We start from the raw sequence: 22,306 nt of genomic DNA on the forward strand, positions 1-22,306 counted from the left end.
GAATACCTGATGCTTCTTTGAAGGACTGTGGATCTGAAGCAACTGCAATGTAAGCATGTGGGAGTGAATTGTGTTGTGATCTTGTCCTCCTTGTATCAGAAGGATTCCCTACCAATGGTCTTGCTACATCCAATGTCTACTTGGCCCATCTAGGTCTAGTAGAAGAAGATGTAGTAGGAGTATCCTCAATCTCAACTTGTTGATGCCTTTGTTTTGGTTGAGGATGCACATCTTCCAAGTCACTGTTTTCACTATCACTCTCTTCAATGAAGGAGGAAGAAGGAGTTGAAGAAGAAAAGCTTGGACAACTTTCTTCAAAATATACACTCCTCTCATAGAATATATCATGTGTCTCTGGATCCATTAACTTGTAGGCTTTATGTGAGTCTGCATATCCCACAAAGATACAAGGTTTGCTTTGAGCTTCTAATGCCTTGTGTTTTTGGGGAGGTATTCTTGCCCATGCTGGACAACTAAAGACTCTGAAGTGCTTAATCGTAGGTTTCCTACCTGTCCATGCTTCAAAAGGAGTTACATCATCCAAAGCATTGTGAGGACTTCTATTCTAAATATAGTTAGCACAGTTTATAGCTTCAAACCAAAAGACTTGATCAAGAGACTTGTTTCGTAGCATGCAAGTGGTCATCTCTTTCAAAGTTCTGTTTTTCCTTTCAGCAACACCATTCTGCTGTGGCGTATATGGTAGTGAATGCTGAAGGTCAATACCATCTTGAGTGCAAAAGTCTATTAGTCTTGTGTTCACATACTCCCCCCCATTATTTGTTAGAAGAACTTTGATGAATTTCACTGATTGCTTTTCCACTTGAGCCTTGAAGCTGAGAAATTTTTCATATACTTCACTCTTGTAAGCCATGAAGAAAACCCAAGTAAAGCAAGAGTAGTCATCTATGAAGGTGAGTGCATAGCAAGACTTGCCAAATGATGGCACTAGAAATGGTCCCGCAACATCACTATGAACCAATTCAAGAATACATTGTGCTCTCCAAGACTTTCCCTTTTCATACAACTTTTCTGGATGTTTCCCAAGTGAACAACCTGAACAAACACATCTAAAAACTGAATTTGAGGTAGACCATTGACCATATTCTTGTTGCTAAGTTGCTGAAGATATTTGTAGTTGAGATGTCCAAATCTCTCATGCCACAGTTTACTTTCTACATCCGAATGTAATAACAAAGCTTGTGCATTTGATGTAGGCACAAAAGAGGAGAAAGTGCAAAGCTTTGAATCATGATTGACTTTACCAATTGCAATCATTGAGTCATCCTTAATGCTTATCACTACCACTGAATCTGAAAGAAATTCCACTTTATTACCACCTCCACAGTGAGTCATTTGGTAGACTGGAAGAAGATTAGAGGTAAGGTTATGAACATATAGAACATCTTTGAACGTTCCATTGTTCATCTCAACTTCGCCTTTACCTTTAACTTCCACCTTAGTATCATCACCTACAAAGATGTGTGGTACATCTAAATGTGTCATGGAAGAAAAATCTCGCTTTGACGCACCCATATGATGTGTGGCACCTAAATCAATGATCCAATCTCCCTAACTAACAGTGTTTGTGAGTAAAGCATGCCCTTTGCCCTTAGAATCTGAGGATGAATTTCCTTTCTCCTTATAAGCATTAGGTAGTGGAACATTGTGTTTCTTCATGATGTTCTTCAACTCATCAATCTGTTTGGGGTAACACTCATCCTCGTCATGACCCAATTTCTTGCAATAAGCATATTTTTTCTTCTCCTAATTAGAGTTCCCCTTCTTGTTTGTATTCGAGGAAAACTTGCCTTGTTGATTTGATGGTGGTGTTGTCTTTTTTGTATCCTCTTGTTTGTTATTCTTCCACTTCTTCTTCTTTCCCTTTCCTTTATTTGAAGTTTGACTAGCTGAATTTTGAGAACCATCATTATTAGCCACCAATGCCTTAGATGACTTGAGAATTCCCATTGATTCCAACTTCTTTTCTTCATCATCCAACAGTTGAGCATAACGATCAAAAGTGACTTTCTGATAAGCAACCCCTAATGTAGTCTTTGTGGTGTTGTAAGAAGAAACAAATGTGGAGTACTCAGATGGCAGCTTATTATGAATGAGATAGATTAACCTGTCATCTTTAATAGGACTACCACAATCATCAATCTTCGTTCATAATTCATTCACCTTAATGATGAAATCCTGTATAGAATCAAATGTCTTAGGATCTAGGGAGACAATCTTGTCTTCAATTTTGTAAACATCCTCCTCGGACACTTCACCATATAGGTTTTTGAGGGCATCCCAAGCATCCTTGGATGTCTTATACTTCTCAATCTGATAGAAGATTTTGTCTTCAACCCCTAACATAATATCACCTACGGCTTTCCTATCTATTGTTTCCCAAGAAATAATATCACTTTTAGATACTTGATCACCTGCTAGTTTAGGAAGAGTACCATCAACATATTGAGAAACTTCATTATGCATTAATTGACACCACATTTTAATATACCATGAAGCATAGTTATATGGTGTAAATTTTGGAAACTTAAGATTTCCCATGATGCAAGAAATGAAAGATAACAACAGAAAAAGAGGAACACAACACCAAGAGACACCCCTCCTGCTTACTCAATTAAGAAATCCATCCCCTAAATGAAAGATTTTGGCACTTACGACAATTACAAAATATCCGAGACAGATTAACAAAACATAATACATTAACTGACTAACTACAACAAGATAGATCTGTTTCTGTCACACCACTTTCACATTCATCCCGTGCCTGCACCAAACTGGTCTCAAAACCACGTTGCATCTATAGCCTCTGCTAACACAATACTATCTACTTAATCAAGCTGACCTTGATAGCCGCCCGTGCTCCTATCTCTGTTTCCAACTCCTGGATACCCTAAGCCAAGTGTCGTTGTACTACCTTCAATTGGATGATCAGCTCCTCCCGAGCTCTCTATGCATCCACCAAGACAGCCTCACGTCCAACACCTACTCCAAGTGCCTCAAAGCATATTACCCCTCTCAAAAGGCTTGCTCTGTTGTTCTCTCCACCTCTAGTACACAGACACTCCATGCCTGCAGCAGCTTCAGGTCTCATCAGCTGGTCACACTTCCCACGACTAATAACTACACCAACTAGGGGTCTAGGGGGCATTGCCCCTAGCGGGGTCAAGCGGCAACGCCCCTATCACCAAGCCCAAATTAGCACTCTCAAACCCACATAAAAGTCCATGGAACACACAATTTTTGTCATTTCCTTCCGATCCCACGCTCTTGCTGGCAACTACTTATGTTTTACTACTTGTTTATGTCTTTCCCTTCCCTTGGGCATCATGCATTATTCGTTCTGAACATTTTTTATTTGTCATTGGTTTTTTTCTTTTTGCTCCTTCCTTTATTTCTTTCTACTATATGGCTACATCTTCCTTTTCTCTTTGATCACTTACAAAATGTCTGCAAAACCCGACCCAAAATCGACCTCTGCTTGGCAAACCCGTATGGTGACCATGAAGATGTGGTGCGGCCAAATACTTAGCAATAGCAACTTCCCCCTTTCTTCTACACCATACTGTGTTATCCTTCGCATTAGACTTTCCTTACGTACGGCTTCTTTTGTTTTGCCCTCCGTACGGAACCTACTCCAACTCCCTACCGCCATACAACTTTCATAGCTTACACAATTTGTTGCATCGTACGATCTTTATAATAGCTTGGAAGAAGGCGAAACTAATTAATATCTCTAATATAGAAAGAAGCCATACGGAACCATTAATACGCAGGGGGGCTGTACAATGTTTTAAACACATTCACCTAAAGAATTACCGTACGGAGGGGCAATAGAAAGTCTATACGATAGGGGTCCTTGTTGACTTGCCTCCTGCTTATGTTTGCCGCACTATGTGTATAAGAAATCCAGCATCCGTATGGTGGGAGCAATATCCTCTTGTTTCATATTGAAGGGGCATTATTTTATGGAATGTCCCATAATTTGGCAGATCTCATAGAACTAGTTCTTCGGACAGGATCCCTTCGTGTGACCTTCTGTCTTGCATTCAGTGCACCATAGCTCATTTCCCTTCGTCTCTTTCTACATATTCTTAAATTCCTTCATCATTCTGATCATATCCTTCTAGAGAGCTCGAACCTTCTTGCTGCCCTTTTCATCACCACTAGTATCTTCTTCCAAAGACACGTCATCTGAGTCAGATGAGCTACTTTTCTTCTTTTTCATTTTTTGTTCACTCTCTAAGTCCATCGCGCGATTGTATGCTTCAGTGTATGATGATAGTGGCACAATCTTCATTTTCCTCCTTAACTCCAAGCGTAGTCCTTCAATGAACCATCGCTTTTTCAGCCCATCTGCCAGCTTACTTTCTATTTTATTTATTAATTCTTTTAGTTTTCTGGCATATACACGGACTGTTTCATTTTTTCCTTGCTTTGTGGTGTAGATTTTTGCTACGATTTCATTGTCGTCGCGCAGCAATTCAAACTCGAAGATAAACTCCTTTTTAACGTTCGCCCATATAGTTGATTTCTGGAGATCCGCGTCGACAAACCAATCAACTGCTACACCCCTTAGGGTTGTTGGAAATTGTCACACCCATTCATCTGTGTCAGTTATGCCATTCGCAATCCAAATTGTTTCGCATGTCTTAGTGTCTAATTGGATCGGTCGTTCCATCACCATCAAACTTTGACAACTTCTCCTTTGGTCCTGCCATTATTACTTGATTTCGTGTACGAGCGCTGTTCAGTATTGCTCCACCGGTGTCGTTCGGCATTGTTCTGCACTCCGACACCGGTGCTTTGCACTCCAACATCAATGCTTTGCACTCTGACACCGGCGTTGTTTTGGGTAGTTGTCTTATTTCCAACAGCTGTGTTCTATGGCAAAGAAGGGTCTTCGCTAAGCGAAACTATTCGTTCCGGAAGTGTATCTCGAATGAAGAGTTCACTCCATGCTCATGCTCCCTCGGCACTCCGAGCCGTGCAAGTTAATTCCCTTCCGTCTGGATTCTCTTCCCTTGGCGTATACAAGTTGAGAAATTTCTCCCTTGCTTCTTCCACCAAATCCAACCACTGTCGAGTCTCTTCCAACAATTCCTCGATGCTTCAGTTTTCGTCAACAATCTACTGAAACCTCCGTCTGCACTTGGTCTGTTGTGCCAAAATTAAATTTTCTTGTGCAGTGCGTATTCCATCTTTTCCCTTTAACTTATTTCTATCCTTGTTGAGCTGATTTGGCATTAGTCTTCATTCCTCTGGCTTCGTTCTAGGTCTATGGGGCAATGGAGGCAAATGTTTACCATATGGGGTAAATAGTTTAATGCGTACAGACAATAGACAAGAACATGTAATACAGCAGTACTCAAGTTATTATTCGCATATATGCCAAAGGGATTACATAGTGCTTACAATGATGATTACAACAATAATCTAAAGTTGTACATATACCATTTCGAAGAACCTTCCCGAAGGGGGCCATCGGCTACATAACAATTACCAACGACATCAACCCGCCGGCTACTCAATATTTACCGACAACACCTGTTTATGTCTTTCCCTTCAGTGCCATACGTTTTCCATTGTCAACTGTTTTGATTTGTCGTCATTTTTTTTTCTTTTTTTTTAGAACCTCCTATCACCCTTCTTCTATGTCGTCCCTTGTATCAATTTGTCATACGACCATGCAATGATGTTTATAAATTCTCGTACCCTATCTGTACCCTCTTCTCACTTTGAAGGTTGTACAGTATTGTCTCACTTGCTAAGTGTTTTGCGTAACCTATAACGGTGGTTGTACAACCACATATAACTCCTGTATGAGCCATATGATGGACTTGGCTTGCATGCTTCTAATTGTTATCTTCATACAGTCGTATGGAATCACTCTTGATTTTCTACTATTGTCCATACAGTGATGTGTTTGCTTTATTGTCTTTCTTATACCATATAGATGTACGCTCAAGTCACTTCTTCCTATCTCGTTGCCACTGTACGATATCCTAATCAAGGCTGTGCAATGCGCACATATTTCTTCTACTTGTGTGAAGGTCGTACGACGTGTTTATTCATGCTTTCTCCATACGGTGTCTCTCCTTTTTTTGCTTTTTACAATGCTTCCTTTGTGTCGTACAACCATACGACTGATTATGGCTTCCTGTTGTCATACGATGAGCTCCTCCTTTCTACTGAATGGCCATACAATGAGTTCTCCTTTCCCCGTTCTCGGTTGGCCGTACAATACTTCTTCACAATCTCAATTGACCGTACAATGAACTTATATGCCTTATCTACTTCCTTGTAGCCGTACAGTATTCAACTCGAAATGTTCTCATGTTCTAGTTTATTGATATCATACGATATGCTTGTCCTACTACCATATTTCCTTATTACGCATATTAGTATTTCTCTTTTCCTCAGGTTACTCTAAAAAATTTATATTTTATTTTAAACCTATTTTTACATATATAAATTAATATTTCTTATTTTTATACTGTCTCCCACCCAGTTGTTCTTATGCGAAGGCACGTTATTTCTTTCATGGTAGATTTTCAACTTCGACCTATTCACTGCATCAAGCACTTCCTTCCCGTCCAACGTCCACAATTTGATTGCTCTATTATCGCTGACTTCGTAGATTTTGTATGGTCCTACCCACTTTATTTTGAACTTTCCCGGTCTAATTTCATTCCTCCCATTATACTTCAAAACTAACTGGCCTGGTTGAAATCTATTCAATTTTAAATGCTTCTCATGTCATGCCTTACGCCTATTATGTGTAACCTTCGTAGCCCATTATGCCTGCAGTCATCGCTTGTCCAATTTATTTAAATTATCCAATCTTTCTCTCAGGCTTTCCATATCTCCTAGCTTATTTTCAACTGCAATTCTCAAACTTGGTACCATGAATTCTATCGGCTGCCACTCCTTGTCGTCAACAACTATATTCTTGATTCTAGAACTCCTTGTCGTCAACAACTGTATTCTTGATTCTAGAACCTTTGCTCCATACTGCTGAAGTTTTTATTAAGCCCTTCCTTTTTGTTTTCTGTGCAAACTATACAATGTGTCCTTGTCACCGATACCTTTGTACTAAATCTATGGTGCGGTGTAACCTTTTCTCTCCGCACAAGTCCGTTCACCGTGTATCGTACAGTGGAATCTTTCCTTTTTCTGGGTTCGTACAGTATGTTCTTCCTCTTGTGCTAGTCATATAGTACGTTCTTTCATTCAGCTTCAGCCGTAACCACCTTGCCTTCTTTCACTTCTCTGTATTCCTTTGGACATTCATTTTCCTCTGCTTTATTACCTTCATTGAACCCTAACATATTACAGCTCGGAAAAAGCTCGTAGTCCTCCATCTGCCAATAGAGTAGGCCGTTCACCGAGTCTAAGTCATCATCGTTAGACCCTCCTTCCAATCTCAATATTCCCTCTTCATCAAGTTGCATTCTCTTCTTCCCCTCATCGTCACCTTCGCCTTCACCATCGGAATCTGACAACACTGCCTCCTCACCTACCATCTATGTATGCAAGTCAATTACAAATCTTCGGCCTCCGTGTTTCAAGGATAGGGTATTTCGTTTCTAATCATGTTTCGTTTTTGCTTACACCAACCAACCCCATCAAAGGATAGCATCATAGCCTTTTCTTGTTAGCAGAATCACTACGAAATCTAATGGAAATGGTTGTGTTCCGATGGGTATCGGTTGCAGCATCAGAGTTCCCAACGGCTTGAATCCGTGCTGACTTTCAGTAACTGAAATGTAGGTGGCCACAACATAGGTTGTCCCAACTTTTTACATATATCCTCTCGTAGTACGTTTACTCCTGACCCTCCGTCGACGATTGTGTTCGTTAGTACTATTGCCAAGATACCCATCTCTACTACTGTCGGATGTCTTCCCGTCATGATTGCTAGTAGCATTGTGTCTGCTACAGTCCTTCCACCGCCATCCTTTCCTACTTCCTCCGTTGCTTTCGGGAGTGGTGTCATATTTAGAATCCTCATTCGTAACTGAGGCATTGTAAGGTCATTTAATTTTATAGGAACTTCTATTTGCATTACTTGCCTTATCATGTTTTGTTCAACCAAGTTCTTCTTCGTGGTGTCGGCAGTGTCTTTTACTTGCGACCTTCCCATTTCCATCTGTTTTTCCAACTCCATTTGTGCTTGCTGCAACCTCTTTTTCTCTTCCTTTGCATTAGTGTACTTTGTCTTATTTGCTTACTCACACGTAATGGCTAGTGTTCCTTCATCACAGGTTTCAATGCTTAACAAGTTCACCCCTTGCTTTGGGCATTTCGAATCTTTCTGGTCTCCCGAACCACACCATCTGCATAACAGCCACGGCGTCTCCTTCGTGGTACAATCTCTAGCAAAGTGCCCCTAGAGGTTGCACGCACAACATTGTATCATCAGCCACCCACTCGAGTCGTACTATATCCAACTTCGGCCTCCATTGTTATTATTTTTATTATTATTACCACCACTTCCACACCGATTATTGTTGCGATATCCTCCTGAGGTTGTGTCATTATTGTTTGTGCTCGTTCCTGCTCCGGAAAATACTTCCTGCTCAGTAGCACTTATTGATGTCCCTTTGTCTTCATAATGAACAAGGGTTCCTTTGTAGAATGTCCCGCAATCTGGTAGATATCGCAAAATTGTTTTTTCGAGCAAGAGCCCTTTGTGTGGCCGTCCTCCTTACAGTCCATACACCACAATTCCCGTTCACTGAGTCAGCATTTTTTTTAGATTTTTTAATTCCTTCATCATCCGTAGCATATCCTTCTGCAATGCTCGAACTTTCTTACTTAATTCTTTGTCGCTTCTGCTACTTTCTAACGATGAATCATCGGAGTCCAGTGATTTGTGCTTCTTCTTCTTGCTGGTTTTTTTCTCATTTTCTAGATCCATCGCCCAATTGTACGCATCTACGTACAATGCTGGAGATACAATCTTCATTTTCTTCTTCAGTGTTGGTCATAGCCCTTCAACAAACCATCGTTTCTTTAATCCATCAACCGGTGGAATCTTCATCTTCCCCACCAATTCTTTTAGCCTTCTTGCATATATACAAATCGTTTCATTCTTTCCCTGCTTCATACTGTAAATTTCTGCTACAATTTCATTATCGTCCCTTAATAGTCAAAACTCTGCTATGAACTCCTTCCAAACATTTGTCCATGTAATTAATTTTTGAGGATCGGCATCCACAACCAATCAACTGCTACGCCCCATAAGGTCGCTAGAAACTGTCGGACCCAATCATCCTCGTCTATTACACCATTTACTGTCCATATTGTTTCACATGTATCGCAGTGTCTAATTAGATCTATCATCCCATCACCATTAAACTTCGGCAATTTTTCCTTTGGTCCTACCATTGCTACTTTCTTCTAATTCTATGGTACCTTCTGTGTACCCGCGTTGTTCTGAGCACCTGCATTGTTCTAAGTACCCGCATTGTTCTACGCACCCACACTGTTCTGCACAACCGTGTTGCTTTGGACAACTGCCCTACTTCCAACAATCGCATTACCTGGTGAGAAAAGATCTTCATCAAGTGAAGTTGTTCAATTCTTTGCCTATATCCATTCGTCGGGTGTATCATGAATGAAGAGTTCACTCCACACTCGTGCTCCTTCGACACTTCAAGCCATGTGAATTACTTGCCTTCCATCTAGATTCTCTACCCTCGGCGTATACAAGTTAAGGAACTCCTCCCTTGTCTCTTCCACCAAATTCAATCGTTGTCGAGTCTCTTCTAGCAATTCCTTGGCACTCCTCGATCTACTAGGTGAATGCACTCCCTACGTCTGCACTCCTTCACCCCCTCGATGTCCATCGGTAAGTTGTTGAAGCTTCTGCCTACACTCTGCCTGTTGTGCTAAAATTAAAACTTCCTATGTTGTGCGTATTTCATCCTTATCTTTTATCTTATTCCTATCCTTGTTAAGCGGATTCAGCATTAATCTTCATAACACTTCCTTTGTTCCAAGTTCAACTGGCAACGGGGCCAAATGTTTACCGTACAGGGTAAAAGGATACTTATCGCATGTAGTACGATAAGATATAACACGGAACAGATACTTTATTCATATATGCAATATCCACTTCAATGCTTACAATATGATTATGCTCATTACAATGATGTTCCAAAGTCCCTTCCAAACAGTGTACATATACTTTCTCGAAGGGGTGACTCAACCGTCACGCACCCATTCGGATACAATCCTACCTGTTGGCTACAATATAAAATTTATTGACAACATATATCTCATATAATTATATATATGTTTATCCAACAAAAGCTATCAAACATCAACACTCCCTCTTAGCTAGGAAGGATAAACACAAGACAAATATTACACCATTGGTAATATTAGGAATGATAAATTTTACGGATATCTCATTTGATATCTCAAAAGTTTTCCACCATTTGATAATGCATTCAATATCATGAGTATTGGTCTTCCAAAATATCAACACATGATATTCCTGAAGTACTCAAAAGTGGTTTGATATCACAACAGATATCAAGAGTAGTGGCTTCCCAGAATATCAATGATGTTCACCAAGTACTTTAAAGGTTTTGATATCACATCTGATATCAACAGTATTGGCCTTCCAGAATATCAATGATATTCATCAAGTACTCTTTGAGTAAGGGCCTCCTAAAATATTGAGAATACAAGACATTCACCATATACTCAATTTGTTTGATTTCATAATACAAGTTATTGTAAAATCATTACCTGCAAATAGAAGTGACATTATTTGGAAGTCGTCACTTCCTCATGATGTACACAGGGGTTAGGCTGATTAGAATCACATAGTCACAAGGTATATTTATGAATCATAGTCATCTTGACTGCTACAATTTATTAACCACTAGCGAATCCATCTCAACATGTTTTACTCCCTCTGAATCAAACTAATCGTGATCAGCAAGGTTGACTGAATTATATCCTCTATCTACTCCCTCTCTTTCAAGGTTGACTCTAATAAAATGCTAGGCTCCCTCTGAGTTTCAATCTCCCTTTTCCTACAAGAACATCTTGCAAAAGATCAAGGCAAATACCTCTTATAATACAAATAAGAATTTTACCATAGTTAGGATGTTAAGTAATTTAACTCATGCCTACAACATAATTATATTTCTTATTAATATTATCATGATTCACATTATAATTCGTATATTGACATAGATTCAATTTCAATAATTTGCAATTGTGAGAAAATGATTTCATGTTTATAAAATGAGAATTCATAATGCTCTAATTATATAATAACATACTAATCTTTATATAATTCACAATTAATATAGATCAAATAAATATCTAATTTAAATATATACATATATTGAACTTATGTATATTTTAATCTATGCTTTCAATATATTATTTCTGCATTTTATTATCAAAATACTCAATCATTTCTCAATCAATATTCACTTAAATGCATATTCACAATGAATTAGATAAATACTTACTTCCTCTTCACCTTTACCCACATTGCATGTATCAATATGTGAGATATAAATCACCCGCCATTTCCAAATATCCTAGGGGGTTCCTTTGTCTAGCTCATCTTTGTTAATGGGTTGACAATGATATACTCCTTATTTGATCAATGCTGGTTTGCGGGTCCTCCCCACATGGCATGACAATGGACATGGTTTCTCTATATCCAAACCAACCAATCACCAAGGCTCGTTTGGACAAGAATAACCCACCTATATGCAGATAACAACACTGAACCAAGACAATGTCTTGTTCATTCAAGTCAAAGGTTAAAGGCAACCTCTACTACAGGCGTCACTATACATGACTCTTGGCTTGAGAGCATTCGTTGTGACTTGACTCTCAACCCAACCTCTCTGCTTGGATTGACTATCTTTGTCCACAAAAAAATTTGAAAAACAACAAACTCTCAAATCACAACATTGTTCAATAAATGCTAACAGTGACAAGTGATAATTATTGATATCGCTCCTTCATATGCGATTAATCTTTACTTCCTCTGCTGGCTACCGACCCTCTCTACAAAATTATAATGCTTTGATTCGCAAGGATCCCGTGATGTGAAAAGGTATGATTGTTTAACCAAGTCTCGCAACCACCTATTGTACCTAATAAGCTAGATATATTAGAGATCGATCATAGCACCAATCTTGGAAGTAGCAGGAATACCCTTTGCAGCAAGCGGCAAAACAACAAGAGAAGGAACATAGAAAAGTGTCAGCTATCTCTGTATAAAGGTGGTGGAGGGCTCAAAAAATCAAACAAAGCCATCACCACTATGGGTCTTACCAAATCTACCACAGTCAATATGAAAAATATGCAAAACATTCCAAATAGGGTACTCGTAAACTTAATTGTCGCAGCTTCAAAGCCCCTCTTTAACACCTTGTCCATTGCCAACATTGACCCCAACGATGCAACCAAATGCAAGGTCATCTGTGTTTGCCGTACAGGTAAATCAAAACAATGCATACAGACAATGAACATGAACAGCAGAATTATATTCGCAATAGTAGATGAATCATGATTTACAATGATCCCAGATGGGATATAAATACTACCGCCGAACCTTCCCGAAGGAGTCCGTCGGCCACAATTATTCTATTCGCTACAAACTATTTACTGACGACGTCGGCTACAGAATACAGAAACACCGCCAAACTGTCAGCTACAGAATACAGAAACACCGCCGGACCGTCGGCTACAGAATATAGAAACACCGCCGGACCGTCGGCTACAAAATACAGAAACAACGTCAGATCGTCGGCTACAGAATACCGAAACACCGCTGGACCGTCGGCTACAAAATACAAAAACACCGTCGGACCGTCAGCTACAGAATACAAACTACCGCCGGAACCATCCAGTCAGCTAACACCATCCCCCCCAAAAAGAAAAGTCGTCTCCGGACGACAATTACAACACATCTGAGATAAATTAACAAACAAAATATATCATCAGAGTGACTACAACAAGAAAAATTTGCTTCTGTCACATCACTTCCACATTCATCCCGTTACATCTGTAGCCTCTGCTAACACAATACTGTCTCCTCAAGCTGACCTTGATCGCCACCTGTGCTGCTTTCTCTGTTTTCAATTCCACGGAACCCTGAGCCAAGTGTTGCTGCACTGCCTCCAACTGGATGATTAGCTCCTCCCAAGCTCTCTATGCATCCACCAAGATAGCCTCCCAGCCAACACCTACTCCCAGTGCCTCAGTACACAAACAGTCCATGCCTGCAGCAACTTCAACTCTTTTGAACTGGTCGGACTCCCACGACTGATATCTGCAATGATTGGGGGTCCGGGGGCAACGCCCCCAGTGGGGTCCCAGGTGCGCTCCCTGTCGCAGTACAAGGCGGGGTCGAGGGGCCCCTCAAGACCAAATTAGCACTTCGCAACCCACACAGAAATGCACGGAACACACCATTTCTGTCATTATCTGTCGATTCTGCACTCTTTCTGGCAACCACGGATGCGTCCCCTTCCCTTTGGCATCATCTGTCACTCATTCTGAACAACTTGATTCTGTCGTCCTTTTGTTTTTTTTTTTTTTTACTGCTTCCTCTATAATCCACCACCAATCCCTCTGCACACAGAAATTCTTCTACTTTTGGTAGAACAAGCACTCTTCTTTATGTCTCTGTTTCCCCGCGGAAGTCTGGCTGTAGGAGGGAATGGCGTCTGGCAGGAATGTTCTTTACCCACGGCCTTATTTTTGGCGGAGGAGAAACTCTGACTGGCGGAGCTGAATCTTTTAATTACACCCGCGTCCTTACTTTTCTTACCCACAGCCTATCTTTCCTTACCCGCGGCCTTTCTTCTCCTCCCCGCGGCCTTTCTTCTCCTCCCGCGGCCTGGTGGAGGAATCTTTTTTTTTTTTTTTTTAAATTTGTGCCCGCAGACAACTTCCCGCGGGGCTTATAACCACCCGCGGACAGACTGTCCGCGGGACCATCCGCGACTTTCTCTGCCCACGGCCAACCTGTCTGCGGGACTTTCAGTGCCCACGGACAAGCAGTTGTCCGCGGGACTTCTACTGCTCGCGAACAAGCAGTTGCCTGCGGGCCTTTCTGTCTGCGGGCCCTTTTTTTTTTTCAATTTTTTTATTATTATTTTTTTCTCTTTTTTTTTCTTTTTTTTTTCTAAAAGAAATCAAATAACAGAGGTGCCTCCATTTTGCCTCCAGGCGTCGCCATTTTGCAACGACGACGAAGTCAGCTAGCCATCCTGTGACAGCAACAGAGTCTTCCTGGCACCATATATTTTGCATTTGGATCTATTGACTGCCGGAGGTATCTTCTGCCCGTCCAAAGTTGATAATCTGATCGCTCCATTTCGCCGACCTTCCGAATCTGATATGGTCCAACCCATCTACCCTTAAACTTTTCCACTTTGATTTCATTTTGACCGTCGTACGCCTAACGTTTTTTCTGTGCCACCCTCGTCGCCCACTGTGCCTGCGGTCGTCGCGCAACTGGATTATTTCCTTGCTGCCGGTGCCCTTCCACTAATTTTATGCTACGGTGTAACCTTTTCTTTCCGCGCAGTCTATTCACCATGTACCGGACAGTGGGATCTTTCGTTTTTCTGTGTTCAAACTGTATGTTCTTCTCCTCAGCTTCAGCCATGGCAGCTTTTCCTTCTTCCACTTCCCTGCATTCCTCTGGACATTCATTTTCCTCCTTTTTCTCATCTTCGTCGACCCTTACCATATTGCAACTCGGAAAGAGTTCGTAGTCTTCTATCTGCCAATGGTAAAGGCCATTCACCGAGTCCAGGTCATCGTCATTCGATCCTCCGTCAAGTCTCAATACTCCCTCTTCATCCGGTTCCATTCTCCTCTTTCCTTCGTCATCACTCTCGCCTTCACTGTCAGAATCTGACAATGTTGCCTCCTCGCCAACCATTTGTGTGTACAGGTCAATTATGAATCTTTTGCCTCCGCGCTCCATTGATAGGGTATTGCGTTTCCAATCATGTTTTACTTTTGCTTGCACCAACCAATCCCGTCCAAGCATAGCATCATAGCCTTTTCTTTTTAATGGAATGACCACAAAATCCAATAAAAATGGTTGCGTACCAATTGTTACCGATTGCGCTTTCAGAATTCCCAACAGTTTTATTTCATATTGGTCTACCGTGAGTAACTGAAATGCAGGTGGCCACAATGTCGGCTTTCCCAACTTCTTCCAAGTATCCTCCGGCAACACATTCACGCCGAACCCTCCGTCAACAATTGTCTCTGTCAAAACATTTCCCAAAATCCCCATCTCGACGACCGCCGGATGCCGTCCGGATGTGAGTGCCAGCAACATTGGGTCTGTTGTCGTTGCTTCCCTACTGTCCCTTCCTGTGTCCTCCGTTGCTTTCGGAAACGGTGTATGATTCAGAATGGCCGTCCATAACTGGGGCATTGTGAGGAGGTCACTTATCTTGACCGGTATCTCCGTTTGTAAGATCCGCCGTACAATGTTTTGTTCTACGAAGTTCCTTGCCAAGGTGTCAGTGATGTCCTTCAACTGAGATGTCCCCACCGATGATGCTTTCGCAATTTCCGCCTGCGCTTCCCCCAATTTCCTCTTTTCCTCCGGTTGCCTCCGTGTAATTGCCAGAACCTCCTCTACATTCGTGCCGACAGTGATTAAGTTTACTCCAGACTTTGGACACTTGGAATCTTCGTGATCGCCGGGTCCGCACCATCTGCATAATAATTTCGGTGTGTTTGCCGTTGTACAATCCCACGCAAAATGACCCCACAAATTACATGCTCGGCATTGAACGATCAGTCGTCTATTTGCATCATATTGAGTTCGACTTCGGCTCCCATTATTATTGTTATTATTTTTCCCTCTGTTATTATTCCTGTATCCTCCGGATGTAGCATCGGCGGTTTTCGTGTTTCCGCTACTACCCGACGGGGAAGCCTCCTGTGTGAGAAACACCTACGGAGATCCTCTTGTCTTCATGTTAAAGGGGCACTCCTTTGTCGAATGTCCCATGATCTGACAGATGTCACAGAATTGGTTCTTCGGACACGATCTTTTAGTATGACCGTCGGTCTTACATTCTGTGCACCATAGTTCACTACCTTTTGGCTCTTTTTGCATATTTTTAAACTCCATCATTCGAACCATATCCTTCTATAAAGCACGAACCTTTTTGCTACTACCTTCATCGTCACTGCTATCATCTCCAACAGATTCGTCGTCATCAAAGTCAGAAGAACTAGTTTTCTTTTTCTTTGTCTTGTGCGCACTTTCAAGGTCTAGTGCTCTATTATAAGCATCGACATATGACGACGGTGGTACAATTTTCATTTTCCTCTGCAACTATGAGCGTAGGCCGTCCACAAACCACCTTTTCTGCAATCCGTCTACTAGCTTGCTTTCCATTTTGTTTATTATGTCTTTTAATCTCCTGGCGCAGACACGGACAGTTTCGTGCTTCCCTTGCTTGGTATTGAAAATTTCCGCTACGATTTCATTATCGTCCGGCAAGAGTTTAAACTCCGCCAAGAACTCCTTTTTAATCTTATCCCATGTATCCAGCTTCTGTGGATCCATATCCGAAAACCAATCAATCGCGACAGCCCGTAAGGTTGCCGGAAATTGCCTGGCCCATTCGTCGGCATCTGTGATTCCATTTGCCCGCCAGATCGTCTCACATGTCTTACAATGTCGGATGGGGTCGACTGTACCATCACCTTCAAATTTCGGTAGCTTTTCTTTGGGTCCCGCCATAACACTAGAGGTCTGCACTCCTACACTGGTTGGCACTCCCACACCGGCAGTCGGCACTCCGGCAATCTGAACTCCCACACCGGTAGTTTGTGCTCCCACACCGGCGGTCTGCACTCCCACACTGGAGGTTTGCACTCCCACACTGGAGGTGTCGACAGCTGCGAACCTTGGTGAAGACGAAGGATCCTCCGAAATTGTTTCCCGCGGAAGTCTATCTTAGACGAAAAGGTCACTCCACGCTCGTGCTCCGTCGGCACTGCGAGCCGTGCGAGTTGATGCTCTTCCGTTTCAATTTTCTTCCCTCGGCGAACACAAATTCAAAAACTCATCCCGTGCTTCTTCCACCAATTCCACCCGCTGCCGAGTCTCCTCCAACAATTCCTACGCACTTCGGTTTCCGTCGGCAATCTTCTGAAATCTTCGTCGGCGCTCGGCTTGCTGTGCCAGAATTAAATTCTCCTGCGCAGTACGGATTCCATCTTTTCCCTTCACCTTATTCCGATCTTTGTTAAGCTGATTTGGCATTAATCTTCATTCCTCCCACCTTCCAGATTCATAAGGCAACGGTGCCAAATGTTTACCGTACGGGTAAATTAAAACAATGCATACAGACAATGAACATGAACAGCAGAATTATATTCGCAGTAGTAGATGAATCATGATTTACAATGATCCCAGACGGGATATAAATACTACCACCGAACCTTCCCGAAAGAGTTCGTCAGCCACAATTATTCTATCCGCTACAAACTATTTACCGACGACATCGGCTACAGAATACAGAAACACCGCTAGACCGTCGGCTACAAAATACAGAAACACCGCCGGACCGTCGGCTACAGAATACAGAAACACCGCCAGACCGTCAGCTACAGGATACAGAAACACCACCAGACCGTCGGCTACAAAATACCGAAACACCACCGGACCGTCGGCTACAGAATACAAAAACACCGTCAAACCGTCGGCTACAGAATACAAAATACCGCCGGAACCATCCAGTCGGCTAACAATCTGAACTTCTACAGGAGGGAGTTGGTGCCCGTGAAGTCTGACTCATCCGAAGCTTTAATTCTGTTCACATGAGTTCTTCTCTGCTTTACTAGAATTAATTCTTCTCTATGTTATGTGTGAGGATAATTGTATTATCATCTACATTTGCAATAGGCTCTAATACCATTTTTTTGGGATTGCTACAATTGTAATAGCACTGTCAAGTTGGTATGTATGTTCCAAATGCAACATCCTCTTAGATTTATATTAAGAATAGGCAATGAATAGACATGTCCCGTCATGAAACATGTATATTCAATAATCAGGTAATTAATATAATAATATATTCAATCATATATATTATATTAATTTCTCTCATATATTTATATATCAACTATATCTCATATGATTATATTTATGTTTATCCAACAAAAGCTATCAAACATCAACCAACAATGGAGAAAGTGATGAGATTTGAGATTATAGAATCAAACAAAGAATTCAAAAAAAAATACCATACACAATGAAAAGACAAAGACCCACTTTGAAATTTTTATCAATTTCTTCTGTTATTTTAAATCAATAACAATGCAGTAGATCAAGACTCAATACCTCATAGAACAATCTAATGGAAAATTTAAATAAAAAGAAATCAGTCTAAACAAAAGAACATCTACCTGCCAGCAACGATTTCTGATGGTCCCTTGCTATAGATAGTGGGTTTTGTAGCCAAGACTAACATGGGATTGACTTGCAAAAGATTGTGTAGTTCTTGAACAACAGCTTCTGAAACAACTTGCAAAGATAAAGATTTCCTGAGAAAGCAAATCAAATGAGATTAAGATTTAATTAGAAGTAACATAACTATGTCTGAAGCCTTAAATAATAATGTTTAACATTTTTTACAATCTATCACCAAAATATTCAACAACATATTTTTAAAAATATAACGATATTAGTAAATTAAAAAAGTAAAATAACAAAAACATAACCAATATTTAAAAATAAAAACTAACTCAACAGTAGAAGCAAAAAAGATGAACAATATATTATCATTATCTAGTGGTGTTGATGCATTGTAACTAATTCCAACAACTACCACTTTGTCATCTATAAGTCCATAAAAATACTTTTGGGTCTAGACATGTTACAAAATCTATTTCAGGTGCTCCCAAATGATTTTCATTTTATCTATGATTTTACACCGTACGTTTGGCATCAGCTTTTCACACAAGGTCATCAAACAAATCCAACAAAGTTTGGAACTCAAACATAGGCCAAAGACTTAGACATACCAAACAAACATTTTTTCTATATGGTATTAACTACTCTATGTATATTAGACTGTAATGCTCCCGATAGGGAATTGCCTAGAGTTCACCTGATTTCAAAGACTCTTCCTTCTATTAGAAACGCAGTGCTTTATTCTTCGTCAAATGATGGGATTGAGTGTGATTTATAAATGTATATACCAAACTAACGAGAATCAGAATTAGCAAGGCCGAATCAAATCACAAATCAGCCATGAATCGAAATCGAATTGGCCACGAATCGACAAATTTAAAAATCCTTTGAAATTTAGAAATTTTAACAATTTAAAACTTATTTCATGCACCCTTTATTTAAAACTTATTTCATGCACCCTTTAATGAGTTAAATCATAGAATGTATGTAAGATGAAGATCCATAAGACATCAAATCATAAATGTATGTAAGATGAAGATCCATGAAACATGTCTATCGGTATCTTTATACAAAATGAAAAAACAAGGCTCTAGCTCAAGCCTCATCATCATCCTCAATCTTGGTCGCAACCTCAGCCTCTAAGTATCATGTCTGCCTTCTACAAAGGCATCTAACATAGGTCCTAGAGGACTACTAAGCCATAGCCCCTACATGTAAGATCGGCTCATGAACACCATCACTAGGGCAAGTGTCTGTATGTGCGCATGTGCATCTTCTAGTGCTTGAACGTGCTCTAGCCACCTCCTCTATCATGGCCACGCCCTCAGCCTCTCTATCTGCTTGGTCAACCCACTCGTGATCTGCCTCAGGTGAAGAGCAGATCCACAACCTCAGTGAGCTACTATGATTCTGGATCAATCTCCTCCAGAATTATCGGAGAGAAGTCAACACCCAAAATCTGTCTGATCCATGCAAGAGATTTTGGTGATTCATGCAAGCGATTTTGGCAATTTTTTGGATGAATCATTGAACGGCGATTCATGCAAATGAGCCCGTCAATTTGGTTCAACAATTCAAAAAAATCAAGAAGCTAGAATTGAATCGCGAAACAGGCGATTCACACGATTTCTAGGTGATTCTCGTTACTATGGTATACACTATCAGTCCTTATTTAGTGAATTAGACAATCAAAGAATAGTCAATGTAATTGTCTATTATCTTCACGTTATATGATAACATATTGCCAAACAATACTTTAGATATTGTTCTTCGATCTAAAGTTACCATATCAACTCTTCTATGAGATGAGCCATAATGTCTAAACAAATGGATTGATAATTGTAATCAAAATGACAATTTAAGATGATTTAGAACTTCCTACTATTGTATCTGATTTAATAGGTAAGATAATGGTACCAAAAATAATCAAAATGCTACAAATACTGAATAATTATGCAGACTATATTATTGGTGTGGTCTTCTTATAAGTTTGTAGCTTCGATTGATTTTAACGTGAATCTTGTAGTACTGGAAGTACTTGATGAACACGAAAACTTTTGAATACTTACAATACCCAATTGTCAATTACCAATGCAACAAGCCTCCTATAGTCATAATGTTGCTCTGTCAATCACGACTAAGAAGTTTCCTTATAAGACAAAAGCTAAGACCATCCAATATTTGATCTAGATATTCCAAGATTGATAATTGTCTGCAAAATGGAAGTCCCAAATCACAATTCACGTTTCTAAGCATAGTTTTTATACGTTAATTATTAATGTTTTCAATCACAAATACGGGGATTGCAAAGAGCGCAGGAACAACTCCTAATATTCAATTTAAAATTGATCAATGGTGTAATTTGCATATACCGATCACTACCAGATTGGTGTGAGGGGAGTCAGATATATGTTTTCTGATAGTTAGAAGATTAAATTTGTGTTTGAATGCCTGATGTCCTAAATTCCTTAATTTTCTGGTTGAGGAATTATGTTGAGTTTCTTCCCATGACTGGGAAGTAATTGCTGATCACATATGATAAGCCCCTTCTTCATGTGTTGAGTGTGTATCTTGTCGTCTTTAACCTGGGTGTTTACTTGAGACGGTCAAGTAGGTGGGAAGAATGACAAGAGATTATCTTCTCAATCTCTTATTTTCCTTGCTCTATTGCATAAAAAATCTTACCCAATCATCGTGTCTATTGGGTTTCAAGATGAGTATATTCAAGACAACTTTTTCCCACATCCTACACATTGTTAATGGGAATATGCTTGCGGTTTTGGTAGTTTTATTAGATTTGTTCAACAATATATATTAATGTTTCTAAAGTAAATGTACATTAATGTATAATGTAAACTAATATGTTTTTAAAGCAAATGTACATAAATGTATAATGTAGATTAATCTTGAATATTCATTACTAAGAGTTATGTACTTACATGTGATATCCATAGTATTCTATGCCAATATATAAGTGCTTACTATTTCGTTTATTTAGTTATATTATATTAAATATTACTTTTTAAATTTTTTATTTAAAATATTATTACATTCATGTTGGCTAAATATTTAGTCAATAGTCATAGACACACTACTCACAAAATAGGATATTTAGATATAGCATATGAGAAATGATTTCTCTTCTTAACTTAGGGGAGGTGCCCTTCTTATTGCTATTAATTTAACTACAACCTAACAAACAACTCAAATTTAATCTAAAATTGGGTGCATCACATATTACTTCCTCTTTCTTCAGGAAAACTCAAAAGTGAACTGAAAGATTAATTGTTAAGTATACTAGTTGACTATAGACTAAATATATATAAGCTCATAGACTTATGCACTGTCCTATTATGGTATTAAACTATGAACCACACCTCAAAGTCTATGGATTCACTTTTAACTAACTCAGATTGACAATTATAGCTCAAAGTCTATACAAAATCAAATTTAAGACTCCTTATAAAAACACATATATTGCCACAAGTCTCTTCAACTCAAAGATTGAAAATACTCGCTTTTTTATTCACTCAAAAAACAACTTGCACAAATTGAAGCAAAGTTTGAACTTGCAAAATTTCACCTAAGTTTTTTAACAATGTATAAAGATGATTATTTACAATTAGCCCTATTATATTTATAGGAGATAGGCTATGGAAAAAACATGAAAAACTGACTACCTAGGGTAGGGTTGACTTATTCAACATTACAGTATGTGTAACGTGATTACATGTGACGAGATGTGTAATTACAAATTTTTGCTTTACATGCAAAAAATATGTGTAATTGCAGTTTTATGCTTTACATTTTGATTTAACCTGTCAAAACTACATT

The 22,306-nt window shown here is 39.8% G+C and overlaps 1 protein-coding gene across 4 annotated transcripts in view; it reads right to left on the reverse strand.

The window, feature by feature from the left end:
• The window catches only part of XRCC2 (homolog of X-ray repair cross complementing 2 (XRCC2)), a 238,194-nt gene that overhangs the window by 68,739 nt on the left and 147,149 nt on the right, over nucleotides 1–22,306 (reverse strand). For 3 of the 4 annotated variants that reach the window (XR_016356017.1, XM_089799614.1, XM_089799613.1), the window contains one exon: nucleotides 18,466–18,603. The exons of the other annotated variant lie outside the window; for it this stretch is intronic. Coding sequence is in view for 2 of the 3 variants with exons in the window: in XM_089799614.1 (XP_089655740.1) it covers nucleotides 18,466–18,603 (138 nt within the window). In the remaining variant the exon portion in view is untranslated. The remainder of the gene's footprint in view (nucleotides 1–18,465; nucleotides 18,604–22,306) is intronic. 4 annotated transcript variants of the gene reach the window in all.

The sequence above is a fragment of the Cupressus sempervirens genome, chromosome 9 (genome assembly GCF_028749045.1).
Source record: "Cupressus sempervirens isolate cs-2001-9-10 chromosome 9, ASM2874904v1, whole genome shotgun sequence".
Lineage (NCBI taxonomy): Eukaryota > Viridiplantae > Streptophyta > Pinopsida > Cupressales > Cupressaceae > Cupressus > Cupressus sempervirens.